At 44.7% G+C, this 16,370-nt stretch overlaps 1 protein-coding gene across 1 annotated transcript; it reads right to left on the bottom strand.

The window, feature by feature from the left end:
- Positions 1 to 3,494: 3,494 nt before the first annotated feature.
- LOC121306253 (cofilin-2-like) lies at positions 3,495 to 11,384 on the bottom strand. Its single transcript, XM_041237994.1, has 4 exons — positions 11,279 to 11,384; positions 7,626 to 7,933; positions 5,630 to 5,706; positions 3,495 to 4,832 (listed from the first exon to the last, which is right to left on the bottom strand). The coding sequence occupies exons 1-4, from the start codon at positions 11,279 to 11,281 to the stop codon at positions 4,720 to 4,722; spliced, it is 501 nt and encodes a 166-aa protein (XP_041093928.1). The 5' UTR covers positions 11,282 to 11,384; the 3' UTR covers positions 3,495 to 4,719.
- Between the last annotated feature and the right edge of the window lie 4,986 nt (positions 11,385 to 16,370).

The following is a 16,370-nucleotide window of genomic DNA, read 5'->3' as shown; positions in this document are numbered from 1 at the left end:
CTCAAACACACTGCAGCCCGGCACTCGAACCACTGAGCTCCTCAAACACACTGCAGCCCGGCACTCGAACCACTGATCCCCAAACACACTGCAGCCCACCACTCTAACCACTGAGCTCCTCAAACACACTGCAGCCCGGCACTCGAACCACTGAGCTCCTCAAACAAACCCACTGCAGCCCACCACTCTAACCACTGAGCTTCTCAAACACACTGCAGCCCAGCACTCGAACCACTGAGCTCCTCAAACCCAGTACCATCCACTGCAGCCCGGCACTCTAACCACTGAGCTCCTCAAACACACTGCAGCCCGGCACACGAACCACTGAGCTCCTCAAACACACTGCAGCCCGGCACTCGAACCACTGAGCTCCTCAAACACACTGCAGCCCGGCACTCGAACCACTGAGCAATCACTATGAAAATGCATTATTTATTGAGCTCCTCAAACACACTGCAGCCCGGCACTCGAACCACTGAGCAATCACTATGAAAATCATTCTTTATTGCAGATGTTATTATTAATGAGTCATTTAGAAGATGCTTTTATCCAAAGCAACTTGCAGAGACTAGGAGGGTGAACTCTGCATCATCATCAACTGCTGCTGCTGCTGCAGAGTCTCTTCCAATAGGACCTCATTTGTTTTATGTCTCATCCAAAGGACGGAGCACAAGGAGGTGAAGTGACTTGCTCAGTGTCACACACAGTGAGTCAGTGGCTGGGATTTGAACCTCCTGGTATCAGGCCCCTTTCTCTAGCTGCTGGACCAGCGAGCCTCCCCCAGGCTGCCCTGTCTGGCTGACTGCCGCGTCGCTCTCGTTCTGTTTCTCATTCTCTCACTCTCTTGGCAGGCGAGTTTGCTGCTGCTGCAGAACTGTCTCATCTCTCTGAAGATGGAGCACTGACAGGAGAAGAGGAGAGGAGATTGTGTCTTCTTCCATTTCATTGTTACAATTGTGGCGATAACTTGTTATTATTATTATACATCTTAGCCTTGCTCCCCAAAATCTTCACACACACTTTCTTTCTCTAACCACTGAGCTCCTCAAACCCCCTGCCTTCCACACTGCAGCCCAGGACTGTAAGCATTGAGTTCCTCAAACCCCCTGCCCTCCACAGCTAACCTTACACAGTCGTTTCCTTTCATTCTGTGCATTGGGGACGAGCACAGAGATGCAAGGTTGGGGGAGGAAGGGACGTTATTTTACAGCTTCATGTATTTGTATTTATTTATTCTATTGCTCAATTCTGGTTTATGTATTTAATGACGTGCCGTAATGTATGTTTGTGTATTTATTTACGCATATAATGATGCATCATATGTATTATGTATGTGTATTTATCATGGCGTGCCGTATCTGTGCAAGCCTGTGATGACGAGGCGTATGCCTTTGTGTTCGTTTGTCTTGCTAAGTATTCCAGAAGTGAAATACAGACACACTGAGCCCTGCTTAGCTGGTCGTTGAAGAAAACCATCTGAATTATATAATCAGAACAATTAAAAACAATTCAAAAGACTAACCTGCCATCCCATCAGTCCGGAGGTGAAATACACTTTTTTTTTTTTTTTTTTTTTTTTAACAACCAGAATTAAGCTTCTAATCTTAATATTGTGTGTTTCTGTATTATTATTATTTGCTTTTGCATATACAGTGTAATTCTATGGGAGAAACTGTGTAGATAATTCAAAGAAATTATGTTCAGACGTAGTTTGGTTTCCTACCCTGTTTCATTAGTAAATACAATTAACACATTTACAAATGCGTGTGGGGGGGTCTTTGTAATTTAATACATTTATCCTAGCCTTTAAAGAAACTATCAGCAGAAAAATTACAGGTACAGAAAAGAATGAAGTCGCTACACTTTGAACAAGGTAATCCGACACTCGGCTGGTTTAAAAGCGGCTATTGTAAACGGGGTATAAAATACATGACTTGTTTTAGCCACAGTTGCCTTACCTGCCTGCTGGGTTACCCCTATAAAAAAAAGTCTGTCTCCAAATCGGACCGGAGATGAGCGTGAACGCGCGCCCGTGAGAATCCGGCGTTTCAAATCGCTGCAAGCTTTAAAATAATTGAAAATAATTCTCGAAACATACAATAAAAACAGATTTTTGAACAAAAAAAAAAAAAACCAAAAAAAAAACTGTTTTTCTTCTCCATATTCAATTAAATGTTGTACACATTCGATATTATAGTTATTTATATTAGTTTGTAGTTTTTTGTTCTATTCCAAGTGGTTCAGGAAATTCCTAGTATGTTAAAGCTTATTAAAACATATTTAATCTTAAAGTTTAACAACATGTTCTAAACTGACCCCCCCCAAAAAAAAAAAAAAAATTAGAAATGCTTCATGCCAAAGTTATGACACTTTTGAAACACTGCGTGTAGTTCCAGGTATATCCTGTAGAGGACAGCACAGCACCAGCAATCCTAACGAGGCCCCGAGGCTGTGCTACAGGTGAACCATTATCCCAACAAGTGTGTTTTTTTTTTTTTTTTTTTTTTTTTTTTTTGACCCATCAATTCTGCATTCCAACCCACCCCCCAAAAAAACAATTTCATTGCTTAAGGCGGCTATTTCGTCTTTCACTTTCTCACGCGATCACCGAGATCAGAAGGGAGGCGCACAAGCTGATCCAAGAGCCCTCGCATTAACCCCTTCTTACCCTCTTGAAGTTGAACTCCTGGGATTCGCAGAAGCGCATTTACCGCCTGTTGCACTGCTTTTAAAATTATTCAAACTTTGTTTTGCGTGACCCAATTGTCTTTTTTTTTAAGCCAACCAAAGTTACAAGGGCTGGAAGTGTCCCGCCAAATAAAATGATGCCAATTTTAGTTTTTTGAAAACAGGCGCACAAAAACAGGTTTTGAAATGAACTTCAAGCGCTCTGTACATTGTGTACATGAAGGGGTTAAACAAAGTCATAAAACTTACACAACTCCTGCTGCACAGCAGTGTGATCCAGTCCTGCTTTCATTAGGAGTTTAGTAAGCTAACCTGAGCTTGTTAGCTAGACACACAGGGGCTGATCAAGCTGGTAGCAGTGAAACCTGGACTGGATCACACTGCTGTGCAATAGCAGTCTTATTACCATCCCTGCTTTCACTGGTTTAGTAAGACATACCGAGCTTGTTACATACACACTGGGGCTGATCAAGCTGTTAGCAGCGAAACCTGGAACCTTACTCCCAGCCCTGCAAGCTTTGCATTACTCAGACAGCCCGCAGGGAAGGCTTTCAGAGCTCAGCGCAATCTAGAACGACAGCAGGTAACACAAGTGCCAAGGTTTCACAGACTGTGAAATATCAATCTCAGTCTGCCTTCACCAAAACATTAAGCAGTCCAGGATTAGTGCGATCCCAGGTCTGTGAAAGCAGTCCAAATCAGCAACAAACAGTTATTCTAGTCAAAGTTAAAAATCACTGAAACTCGCCACTGGAGAGTTCCAAACAGCAGAACGAAGAAAGAACTACACAGACTGCAGGCAGCGATCGTGTATTGTATTTTTATTGAATGTGGTAAATCAATGACGTTTCCATATTAGCAATTCAACTGGGGGGGGGGGGGGGGGTCCAAAACGAGAGAAATATTCAAACTTCACCCCCCCCCACCCAAAACAACCTGGGCAGTGTCACACATGTGCAAGCACAGGCAACTACAATGTATTTTTAAATGAATTAATTTTTTCAAATTGTACTGGCCTGTGCGAGAGCATGTGGGGAGGAAGGGGGAGGGGGAACTACATTTGGTCACATTGTACATGGAATATAAAACCAGTGAAATCAGACCAGGCTGCATGCGACATCATGAAACACTCTGGGGGGGGGGGTCAATTTTACACTGCCAGTGTGTTACTTTACCAGAGACAGAGGCTGGGGTGGGAGGGTAGCGAGACTGAAGCTGGATAATTAAGTGCTTCTCTTTACAAAGGGAGTGCCGCTCTAAACAAGAGGCATGCAAAAGTGCTTTCCGAACGATTAATAAATAAATTAATCATGCCTTAGTTGATATTTCAAAACAAAAAACGTGGAATCTAACAGTTCTGGATAGTAGTTAAAACACTTAACAAAAAAAAGTTTACAGTATTTTTTGTAATGCCTCTCGTTAAGACCCATATATTTATAGAAATAAATTTAGAGATCTCTTTTCTCTAAAAATGACGAGAAAACATCCCACAGTTGTTTTGAGACGAGAGAGGGGGGAATGCTTAGTTGATATCAACACAGATACGGAAATGTTAGAAATTTACTGTTCCCTAAAATTTTTTTTTTTTTTTTTTTTTAAACAAAACAAACCTGAAGGCTTAGGAACTTCAGAATGGCATTTTTGGCAAAAAAAAAACGTTACAAAACAAAACTGCATCCCTCAACACATTTTCAATAAAGGTTCGTCCATTTTTAGTTAACAGGCATCATAAAAATCTACTTTGCATGGAAGCTGGGGAGAATGGAAAATGGTGACAAGATAAACTGAACTTTTTTTCCTTTTGTATTTTTTTTTTTTTTTGGTTTTGTTGTTTTTTCATAAATGAACCAAATGAATTCCCGACATTGTGGAGTTTATTAGGACGGAGCCCCCAGATTCTCACCCCCCACCCTCCCACCCCAACTCCACCTGCCACTATCCCACCCCCTCAGACTAACAGCACAGGACAATGGATGCCCGGGGGGAGGGGGAGGGGGCTCCAGTAGCACTTGCACGCCAGCAGAGGTGATCTCACACAGGAGACCCCTCCAGGGTTACCACTGCGTTACCCCCCAGCTTCTCTGCCAGGGTCGCCCGGTCTCGGATCTCATCCAAGCCATTCACCTGCCACTCGTGTTTAATACCTGGAGGAGAAAATAAACACAAATCAGTCAATTCGCCACCCAAATAGACAAATTCACATTTCAGCCTCCTCAGAAATCTAGGTGCAGCAAGCACTGTGAATTGTGACCAAGGAGGCAAGAACAGATTCCCTGCTTACATAAAAACAAACACACGGGTCAAAAGGAACACACTCAAAGTTGACACCACACGGTCACGTAAGCGCTATAGAATAGCCCATTCAGTACATAATTTACATTTAAGAGTTTTTGTATTACTTTTTTTTTTTTTAAAAACACAATAAATCAATTTCTCTATCTAGGAATTTTAAATCCAACTTAATAAGTTTTCTATATATGATTTTAATTTTAGAAATTAAGACTTCCTATAGCTCAGGACACCTCAAAGCCAATCAAGACGTGGCAGGTGTTTGAAGGAAACTGCCTTCTTAAAAAGGCAGTGGAAATTCATAAACCCCAACATGGTGGTACTGCCCCTTTAAAGGGTGGTTCGTGAATCCGGTCACAAGTCACTGAATAATTGATAACGAAGGGGAAACCCTAGCTAGCCAGAACACAATTCCCTGTGTTTTAAAATCTAGATTATTCTGGGCGGGGGAAAGATCTCTAGCAAAACAAACTGTACATATACATATTCCATTCAATATTTAATCTGGAATAGAACAGGAGGTGGAAATCAACTCCCCTAATTGAATAAACTAAGACTTTTCCCCCCCTAAAAAGGTTCATGCAAAGACTGCAACCCCCTCAAATCAACACAGAGGCTAACGAGTCTAGCCTAGGATGTGTGTTTGGCTCACCTGTAAACTTCTTCTTAATGGCATCCTTTGAGCTGGCGTAGATCATTTTACTCTTCAGGGGGGCGTTTTCTGGGGCCCTGGGGGGGAGATAAAAAATAAACATGAATGAATTGGAGAAGAAGTCACAAAAAAGGCAGGGTCCACGAGTTAACAAAAGGGTCTTCTGTATTGTACTAAACACTGAACTGGAAGAGAGACAATCTTCATACACTGAAAAGCCATTGTGATTGGACACCGCGTGCGGGGGGGGGGGCAGTCAACTGAAGATAGAAATATAAAATCAGGAGATCTATAAATAAATCAAGCATCCGTTTTCAAACGCATAACTAAAAATACATTTACACAAGATACAGTATTTAAATCTAATAGGGAAAAATAAAAAGCCAGGAGGGGACTACAGAAGGGTGGGGTATGGGTCAGTGTGTTCAATACACATGCAGGAATGTACAGCACCACATCAGAAAAGGGATTTCCATCCAAGATATTTAAATTTTACAAAATTCTATGCAGTTCTACTTGCTCCAATGCATTCTCTTGTTTGCGAAAGCACAACAGAGCCTTCCTGTTGCTCAAGCTGTGAAAACAGGGCCCTGCAAACCAATGTCATTTCCTTAAATGGTTTGCGGAAGGAAGAGAGAGCAAGAGAGAGGGACGTATAGAAAAAAAAGGGGTTCTATGAAACACAAGCTGGCGCAACACAAGGGGAACGCTGCCCTCCCCTTAAAACCCACTAGACGTGAAAGATGCTCACAAGTCATTCAGAAACAAGCTTGAGCAACCAGAAACTTGTCAGAACATGCGAGGCCCTCCAGTCAAATGGGCCGTTTCCAAATACTGTAAAGCCATATAATGTGTGCGTGTGTGTTCAAGCTCTCGCTGTGAATCTGCAGCCCAGTGTGTAAAGGCTTTGCATTGTCTATCGTACAGTAAATAGAGACCATTGTTGCTCCACACCCTATTTCAAAGCCTTAAAAATGCTATCTGTGTTGTCCTAGCCACTGGGAAATTAAAACAAACGCTGGATTGGACCAGTTTGTGAGGACAGGCGAGGCAAACTGGGGCAGGGCTGTTTAGAGTTTGATTGTAAAATGTAGAAAAAAAAAAAGGCAATACTACATTTTATAACATTTAAAAAAAAAAAAACCTAGTGAAATACTGTGCTGCCTTCTCCATACTGGTGGAGCAACGCATGGACACAACTTGGGGTGGGCAAAACTTAAAAGAATGAGGACACGCCATTTGGCCCATCCATAACGCAAGAAGATCTTTATTTTTGTATTTGGAGGCTTTTCATAGTGGACCAGCATCACAAAGAGCTTGACAGAGGTGAGGTGACTCGCTCAGGGTCACACACACACACACACACACACACACAGTCAGGTGGGATCTGAACCTGTGACCTTCGGGTTAAAAGCCCTGGAATTTAAACCACTGGACTGCACCCCTGCTCCTGGGAAAGGGAAAAAAAAAAAAAAAAAAAAAAAAACTGACTGGGGAATTCTGTGCAAGCGATTTCAGAAGCGCTATCTCCCCCCCCACCTCTTTTAAGCTCTCCATTAAAAGGGTGATGCAGCACGATCGGGGGCAAAGCTGTGGGGGGTACAGTACAGATGTGTAGAAAGACTTTAAATTAATAACCAGCACTGAACACAACCCTGCAGCTCACCTCTACTTAAAATGACTGAGCTTTTGGGGGGGGGGGGGGGGGGGGGGGGGGGGCAACAGATTTGACACTGGGGGGTGGAACTTAAGAGAAATGGAAATAAGATACCTGAGAGAGAGAGAGAGAGAGAGAGAGAGAGAGAGAGAGAGAGAGAGAGAGAGAGAGAGAGAGAGAGAGAGAGAGAGAGAGATATTAGACACACATGCACAAAACAAAAGCAGCAGAGTGTGCAATAGTCACTAAACCTTTACCAAAAGAATTTTCTATCACTTCTAAATCCGGCGCCATCGTTAACAGTTCTGGATGACAGGACCACCCCCCCAGCCTCCTCACCAGAAGATGAAGACCAGGTCCTCCTTCTTGGTCTCCTTGGTCTCGTACGTGGCATCGTACAGCGCGTAGCGGCAGTCGTTGTCGGGCAGCATTTTGACGAAGGTCAGGTAGGGGTCGTCCACGCTCTCCCCCACGTCTCCCACCAGGATCTCCTTCCCTTCCTCCAGGATGATGTTCTTCTTGTCGTCGCTCAGGCAGAATAGCACTGCCTTCTTCCTCTTCTTGATCTCGTCCTGCGTCTGGGACTTGCGCACCTTCATGTCGTTGAAGACCTGGATGACGTTGTCTGTGACGGTGACTCCGGATGCCTGCGGGTAAATTTAAAAAAATAATTAAAAAAAAAAAAAAAAAAAGCGATCACCTAGCAGGGGCGGAAATATGACTCGCTTGGAACCCGATTAGCCACAGTGTGTACGGCTAACAAGCTCAGGTGGGTCTTCTCTTTAAAAACCTCAAAGTGAAACCAGATCAGGATCAGAAGACTACTCCTATTGCACGGCAGTGCGATCCAGTCCAGGTTTTACTGCTCCCAGCGCGTCTAGCTAACAAGCTCGGGTCGTGTCCACTTAATGACAGCAAAACTCAGGAATGGATCTGCCATTACTTCCACCCCCTGCTTCAGAACAGCACTATTACAAATTAGCAGGCAGACTGGCAAGAATGAAAGTGACAGGCATTAGGAATGGACGCACACACAGACAGAAACCACCCTACATGCAAACACCTCTGAAACACAGAGCAGTACATTCTACTGTACAGAGAATGTATTTCACCTTTTCTTGAATAGGTACTGGGTTGATTTCACTGCTGATTTGTACTATAATTACAAACTATTTTCAAACCAATTCAAACGAAAGTGTTACAATTCCTTTATCTATCCATCTATACCCAAAATACACTTCTGCAAAACGTCACCAGAACAATTAAATGAATCTAAGTGGATCATCTGTGCAGGATATATTCTAACAACATGTGCTACATATTATGGCCGATTGCAGAGAGAAGGGCGTGGAGATTGCGCAGAAATACATCGCTGCTGGCTGACAAACCCTACCTGCTTCCTGTTCTCCTTTTCATACTGAACCCTGAGCTCTCAAACAAACGCGTCACTGATTTTGTGCGAGGGTTTCCTTCGTGTTACCGGATTTAAAGACGCTTAAATTTCTCTTTGTTACAATGAAAACACCATCCTCCATTTCAGAGAGAGACGAAACTAACAGGAAACGCGGGGGGGAGGGTGGACAAGACTCATTGATAATCAAGAGTCCGGGTTTAAGGTCGACAATATTGCAGCTAACAACGCCCAGCTTAAAGGTCGATTTATTTTACGCTGGTTTATCGATCGATAAGATTTTCCAATTCTCCTTTTTCACTCCCACAATAATTATTACACGAGTAGCTACGATGTTGAGATTGAGAAAGGGGCAGATATACACACACACTATGTAAAAATGACGACCCCTATAGCGTTGTTTCGTTCTTGGCTGCTTAATAACTCAAGCAAAACAAGGGCAAGCGACCCAGATTCCTAGCTTAGGAGTGTGTTTGGGTTTCACATTGCATGCAAAACTGCAGCTCTTAATTATACAGTAAAAACACGCTGCAAAACAACGCATTGATTCTATTAAATATTTGTACATATCCACGTTTTAGATCAGGTGCATACAACGCATATTTTGGAATACACGACTGCGATAGAAAAAAAAAATATAAACCAAAAATCAATCTAATACAGACTTAACCATTAAAAATACCTGTGTTAAGATGACGCAATTCACAATATCGCTTTGCCTAGCGAGCAATTTACATGCATTAGAGAGAGATCAGAACAGGGAAATTTAACAACTCGATTCTTTTTAAATATATATATATATATATATATATATATATATATATATATATATATATATATATTTTTTGCTCCCGAGTCTCAGCCACACCGCCTTCCCTTGTTATCACTTCCTCCTAGACCTGGTGTAAAAACGAGCAGGAGAAAATGACCGCAGTTTCAGAAAATGACCGCCTGTTTCATTAATACCGATGACCATGTCAAATCACCATCATCATCATCATCATCATCTCCTCCTCCTCCAGAGAAAGAGGGAGAAGCGCCGCTTCCTTAAAAACGCAGCCCGGCCGGCCCGCGTCCAACACACGGGGCTGAACCTGAAGACAACGCGAGTTTCCTTATTGCAATGATGCTACAATAATATATTAATGGATATATTAATAATAATCTCTCGGCACACAAGCATCTGACAACGAAATCGCGAAAGAGATTCAAATGGTGCACCAGACCGATCGATCGATATATGCATCTAGACAGCTAGCTATCCATCTCTCTACAGTATCTATTTCTATATATATCTATACAGTATCTATTCCTCTCTCTCGCTATATATATATATATATACACACACACATACACACACACACACACAACATCTACTAGTGTCATAGATAGCTATAGATACAGTATCTATCTAGATGTCGTATCTATCCAGAGATCTATCTATATATCTATCTATATTCTATCTCTCTCTATCTATCTATATATATATATACATATATACATACACACATTACATACAGTATCTATACCAAATATCTACAGTATAATATATATATATATATATATATATATATATATATATATATATATATATATATATATATATATATATATCTATACGGTATCTATCTATCTATCTATTTCTCTATCTATATATCTATACGGTATCTATCTATTTCTCTATCTATATATCTATACGGTATCTATCTATCCTATAAGAAAGAGACAGACGACAAATATTCATCAGAAATATCGACACGAAGGGGTAAAGAAACCACGAGTCTAGGTCTATGAATATGGCTTCCTTTTTCTATTTGCTAAGCTGAATTCATTAAAAACGACTGGAAAACAAGTTAACCTAAGAAAAGCAATAAATAAAGACAATCAACTGAAAGCAAAACGTAAAAAAAAGGAGGTATAATGATTAAAAGCGTTATTGAATCTGTATTTTTTTATTTTTAGTGCCGGTATATCTGTCTGCTCGACAAACACTGAACGCCGTCATTTCATTTTTTAAAAGCAAAACTTCCTAAAAAAAAAAAGAGATATAATTTCACATTAAAAATGTGTCAAGGACACGAAAGCTGGAGGTATTTATTTATTTATTTTAATATATATATATATAGAAGGAGATCTGGGTGGGGCAGGCTGGCACCTAAACCCCCCCTCAAAAAAAAATAAAAAAAAAAAATACCCCCCCCCAAAAAAAAAAAAAGAAACCCGGCTGATTTAGGGCCCGCTTTACAGCCTTGCGTGGCTTTCCTTTCCCTCGCTTCATTAATATACACACGGATATCTATATATGTTTTAAAACCTGTACTTTACAACAGAAGCATTTTTAAAAAAATATATATATATTTTTTAAAAAAGCGCGTCTGTTTTCCAAGCGGCGCCGATCCTGCAGGCCGACCCCAGAGAGAGGCGCGAAATGGCGGCGGCGACACAGAAAACAACGACGACGACGACGACGACCCAGCCCGGCGCCGCATTCAACCCCCGAAACCCGCCCGAAACCCTTCCCTCTCGACCCGGCGGCGGCGGCGGCGCTCCTCGCTGTCGACGGGAAGGGCTCGTCACCTACCATGCCTGCGTCTCTCGGGTTACACGGTCGAGTTCGCGGATCCTCTCAGACTGACTGCCCGCCTCGTCTCTCCGCCGAGCTTCAATAAGAGGAGCGGCTTGCCATCCGGGACCTGCGCGCTGAGACCGTCTGCTCCTGGGATTTGTAGTCCTTTTTTTTTCTCCTCTCGTAGAGAAAGACCGGGGTTTGTTGCACGATGGGATTTGTAGTCCTTTTTTTTCCTCTCGTAGAGAAAGACCGGGGTTTGTTGCACGATGGGATTTGTAGTCCTTTTTTTTCCTCTCGTAGGGAAAGACCGGGGTTTGTTGCACGATGGGATTTGTAGTCCTTTTTTTTCCTCTCGTAGAGAAAGACCGGGGTTTGCACGATGGGATTTGTAGTCCCTTTTTTTTTACGCAGGGATAGACTAGGGGATTTGTAGTCCCTTTTTTTACCCCCTCTCGCAGGGATAGACTAGGGGATTTGTAGTCCCTTTTTTTACCCCCTCTCGCAGGGATAGACTAGGGGATTTGTAGTCCCTTTTTTTACCCCCTCTCGCAGGGATAGACTAGGGGATTTGTAGTCCCTTTTTTTACCCCCTCTCGCAGGGATAGACTAGGGGATTTGTAGTCCCTTTTTTTACCCCCTCTCGCAGGGATAGACTAGGGGATTTGTAGTCCCTTTTTTTACCCCCTCTCGCAGGGATAGACTAGGGGATTTGTAGTCCCTTTTTTTACCCCCTCTCGCAGGGATAGACTAGGGGATTTGTAGTCCCTTTTTTTACCCCCTCTCGCAGGGATAGACTAGGGGATTTGTAGTCCCTTTTTTTACCCCCTCTCGCAGGGATAGACTAGGGGATTTGTAGTCCCTTTTTTTACCCCCTCTCGCAGGGATAGACTAGGGGATTTGTAGTCCCTTTTTTTACCCCCTCTCGCAGGGATAGACTAGGGGATTTGTAGTCCCTTTTTTTACCCCCTCTCGCAGGGATAGACTAGGGGATTTGTAGTCCCTTTTTTTACCCCCTCTCGCAGGGATAGACTAGGGGATTTGTAGTCCCTTTTTTTACCCCCTCTCGCAGGGATAGACTAGGGGATTTGTAGTCCCTTTTTTTACCCCCTCTCGCAGGGATAGACTAGGGGATTTGTAGTCCCTTTTTTTACCCCCTCTCGCAGGGATAGACTAGGGGATTTGTAGTCCCTTTTTTTACCCCCTCTCGCAGGGATAGACTAGGGGATTTGTAGTCCCTTTTTTTACCCCCTCTCGCAGGGATAGACTAGGGGATTTGTAGTCCCTTTTTTTACCCCCTCTCGCAGGGATAGACTAGGGGATTTGTAGTCCCTTTTTTTACCCCCTCTCGCAGGGATAGACTAGGGGATTTGTAGTCCCTTTTTTTACCCCCTCTCGCAGGGATAGACTAGGGTATTTGTAGTCCCTTTTTTTACCCCCTCTCGCAGGGATAGACTAGGGGATTTGTAGTCCCTTTTTTTACCCCCTCTTGCAGGGATAGACTAGGGGATTTGTAGTCCCTTTTTTTTTCCCCCTCGCCAGGAAAGACCAGCGGCTTTGCAGGGTTTGTTGCACGATGGGATTTGTAGTCCCTTTTTTTTTTTTTTTTTTTTTACCCCCCCCCCCCCCTCCCAGGGAAAGACCAGCGGCTTTGCAGGGTCTGTTGCACGATGGGATTTGTAGTCCCTTGAGGAAAAATAAATTGCATTCGGGTGATGAAGAGTGTGTCGATTTTTTTTTGTTTAATCACGAGAGGTGTAGTCCTTTAAAAAGACCAGACCGTTTACGTCGACTTGCGCCATGAAGGAATGACGTAATGCAAACTGAACTAATATTTGGCGTTGCTGCAATGGATGTGCAATATAACGCTGCAAATGCGACGATGATGTCATATTACTATTGCAAAAATTACTATATCTCTGTAAAGAACAGTTATTATTATTATTATTATTTTTATTATTATTATTATTATAGACTAGGGGATTTGTAGTCCCTTTTTTTACCCCCTCTCGCAGGGATAGACTAGGGGATTTGTATATATATATATATATATATATATATATATATATATATATATATATATATATATATATATATATATACCCCCTCTCGCAGGGATAGACTAGGGGATTTGTAGTCCCTTTTTTTACCCCCTCTCGCAGGGATAGACTAGGGGATTTGTATATATATATATATATATATATATATATATATATATATATATATTTGTAGTCCCTTTTTTTACCCCCTCTCGCAGGGATAGACTAGGGGATTTGTAGTCCCCTTTTTTTACCCCCCCCCGCAGGGATAGACTAATTTGTAAAAAAAAATCCCCCTCTCGCAGGGATAGACTAAAGGATTTGTAGTCCCCCCCCCCCCCCCCTCTCGCAGGGATAGACTAGGGGATTTGTAGTCCCTTTTTTTACCCCCTCTCGCAGGGATAGACTAGGGGATTTGTAGTCCCTTTTTATATATATATATATTTAAATGCATTTGCACTTCATCCCATGCTTTGAACAATGCAATTAAAAAAAAAAAAAAAAAAAAATGTGTTTCCTTTCCATTTCAAACCCCCGCGTCCCTCCCCCGCCTCGTTGCGTTTGCCAGTAAGCAGTAAGGATACCCAAACTGCCTTATATGGCGATAAGCGCCGCAAGCCGGGGTGTGGGGTGAGGCGAGCGGCCGCCGCTTCGCTTCCATATATGGGTGTGAGTTTCGCAGACCGTAGCGGGGGCTGGAGCGCTGAGCGGCTGCGCGTCATGCTGCATCTTTCGTTTGCAATGAATGCATTGCAATTGCTGCATCGGTCGACTTGCTCAGCAAGGATGACAGAACAGTTGTTATTTAAAATCACACACACACAGAATAATAATACAGGATTAATAACTGCTTAATAACTCTGACTAGGTGCTCGGTTTAGCTGTCTTTAAGAGAGCTTGTAAAAGGTAACCGAATTGATTTGTAACCCAAGATGAGCACTCTGTGATTTGTTCCTGATTGGAACCCTGGAATTAATTATTATTGATAATTAATACAGCTCGCTCGGCAATCGATGGAGGTTAACCACTTCTCTGCTGGAGAAAGGGAGGGAAGCAGTGTGGCTCTAGTGGAGCTGAGGAGGGACTGGGAGGGAGGGAAGCAGTGTGGCTCTAGTGGAGCTGAGGAGGGACTGGGAGGGAGGGAAGCAGTGTGGCTCTAGTGGAGCAGAGTGGGACTGGGAGGGAGGGAAGCAGTGTGGCTCTAGTGGAGCTGAGGAGGGACTGGGAGGGAGGGAAGCAGTGTGGCTCTAGTGGAGCCGAGGAGGGACTGGGTGGGAGGGAAGCAGTGTGGCTCTAGGGATAAGCGCCGCAGGCCGGGGTGTGGGAGGGAGGGAAGCAGTGTGGCTCTAGTGGAGCTGAGGAGGGACTGGGAGGGAGGGAAGCAGTGTGGCTCTAGTGGAGCTGAGGAGGGACTGGGAGGGAGGGAAGCAGTGTGGCTCTAGTGGAGCTGAGGAGGGACTGGGAGGGAGGGAAGCAGTGTGGCTCTAGTGGAGCTGAGGAGGGACTGGGAGGGAGGGAAGCAGTGTGGCTCTAGTGGAGCCGAGGAGGGACTGGGAGGGAGGGAAGCAGTGTGGCTCTAGTGGAGCCGAGGAGGGACTGGGAGGGAGGGAAGCAGTGTGGCTCTAGTGGAGCCCTGAGGAGGGACTGGGAGGGATAATTAAGCAGTGTGGCAATAGTGGAGCCGAGGAGGGACTGGGAGGGAGGGAAGCAGTGTGGCTCTAGTGGAGCTGAGGAGGGACTGGGAGGGAGGGAAGCAGTGTGGCTCTAGTGGAGCTGAGGAGGGACTGGGAGGGAGGGAAGCAGTGTGGCTCTAGTGGAGCTGAGGAGGGACTGGGAGGGAGGGAAGCAGTGTGGCTCTAGTGGAGCTGAGGAGGGACTGGGAGGGAGGGAAGCAGTGTGGCTCTAGTGGAGCTGAGGAGGGACTGGGAGGGAGGGGGAAGCAGTGTGGCTCTAGTGGAGCTGAGGAGGGACTGGGAGGGAGGGAAGCAGTGTGGCTCTAGTGGAGCTGAGGAGGGACTGGGAGGGAGGGAAGCAGTGTGGCTCTAGTGGAGCTGAGGAGGGACTGGGAGGGAGGGAAGCAGTGTGGCTCTAGTGGAGCTGAGGAGGGACTGGGAGGGAGGGAAGCAGTGTGGCTCTAGTGGAGCTGAGGAGGGACTGGGAGGGAGGGAAGCAGTGTGGCTCTAGTGGAGCTGAGGAGGGACTGGGAGGGAGGGAAGCAGTGTGGCTCTAGTGGAGCTGAGGAGGGACTGGGAGGGAGGGAAGCAGTGTGGCTCTAGTGGAGCTGAGGAGGGACTGGGAGGGAGGGAAGCAGTGTGGCTCTAGTGGAGCTGAGGAGGGACTGGGAGGGAGGGAAGCAGTGTGGCTCTAGTGGAGCTGAGGAGGGACTGGGAGGGAGGGAAGCAGTGTGGCTCTAGTGGAGCTGAGGAGGGACTGGGAGGGAGGGAAGCAGTGTGGCTCTAGTGGAGCTGAGGAGGGACTGGGAGGGAGGGAAGCAGTGTGGCTCTAGTGGAGCTGAGGAGGGACTGGGAGGGAGGGAAGCAGTGTGGCTCTAGTGGAGCTGAGGAGGGACTGGGAGGGAGGGAAGCAGTGTGGCTCTAGTGGAGCTGAGGAGGGACTGGGAGGGAGGGAAGCAGTGTGGCTCTAGTGGAGCTGAGGAGGGACTGGGAGGGAGGGAAGCAGTGTGGCTCTAGTGGAGCTGAGGAGGGACTGGGAGGGAGGGAAGCAGTGTGGCTCTAGTGGAGCTGAGGAGGGACTGGGAGGGAGGGAAGCAGTGTGGCTCTAGTGGAGCTGAGGAGGGACTGGGAGGGAGGGAAGCAGTGTATCCTTTTGCATAGAAAGGAGAAAGTTAAAAAGGAGCATTTTTGTAATCAGGAGACCAATATAATCTTGCACTACCAATATGGCATTCTAGATATAACTTGTTATAGTCCTAGTTCAGTATAATAATTTGCGGAGTGTATTTAAATAGGAATCTTGCATTGCAACCCTGTACCGCCCTATAACACCTGTAAATCACCTTAGATTACTCTAAATAAATAATACAATAATCTTCTGAACTGTGCATGCAA

This window comes from Polyodon spathula, chromosome 47, assembly GCF_017654505.1.
Source record: "Polyodon spathula isolate WHYD16114869_AA chromosome 47, ASM1765450v1, whole genome shotgun sequence".
Taxonomy (NCBI): Eukaryota; Metazoa; Chordata; class Actinopteri; order Acipenseriformes; family Polyodontidae; genus Polyodon; species Polyodon spathula.
Note: the sequence above shows the minus strand (reverse complement) of the source record. Positions and strands in the feature narration are given on the sequence as shown.

Excerpts from the sequence above, each read along its gene's own strand:
- LOC121306253 (XM_041237994.1), bottom strand. Across the intron at positions 5,707-7,625 it reads GACCTGGTCTTCATCTTCTG|GGCCCCAGAAAACGCCCCCC; the intron begins GTGAGGAGGCTG and ends TCTCCCCCCCAG. Across the intron at positions 4,833-5,629 it reads CATTAAGAAGAAGTTTACAG|GTATTAAACACGAGTGGCAG; the intron begins GTGAGCCAAACA and ends TTTCTCCTCCAG.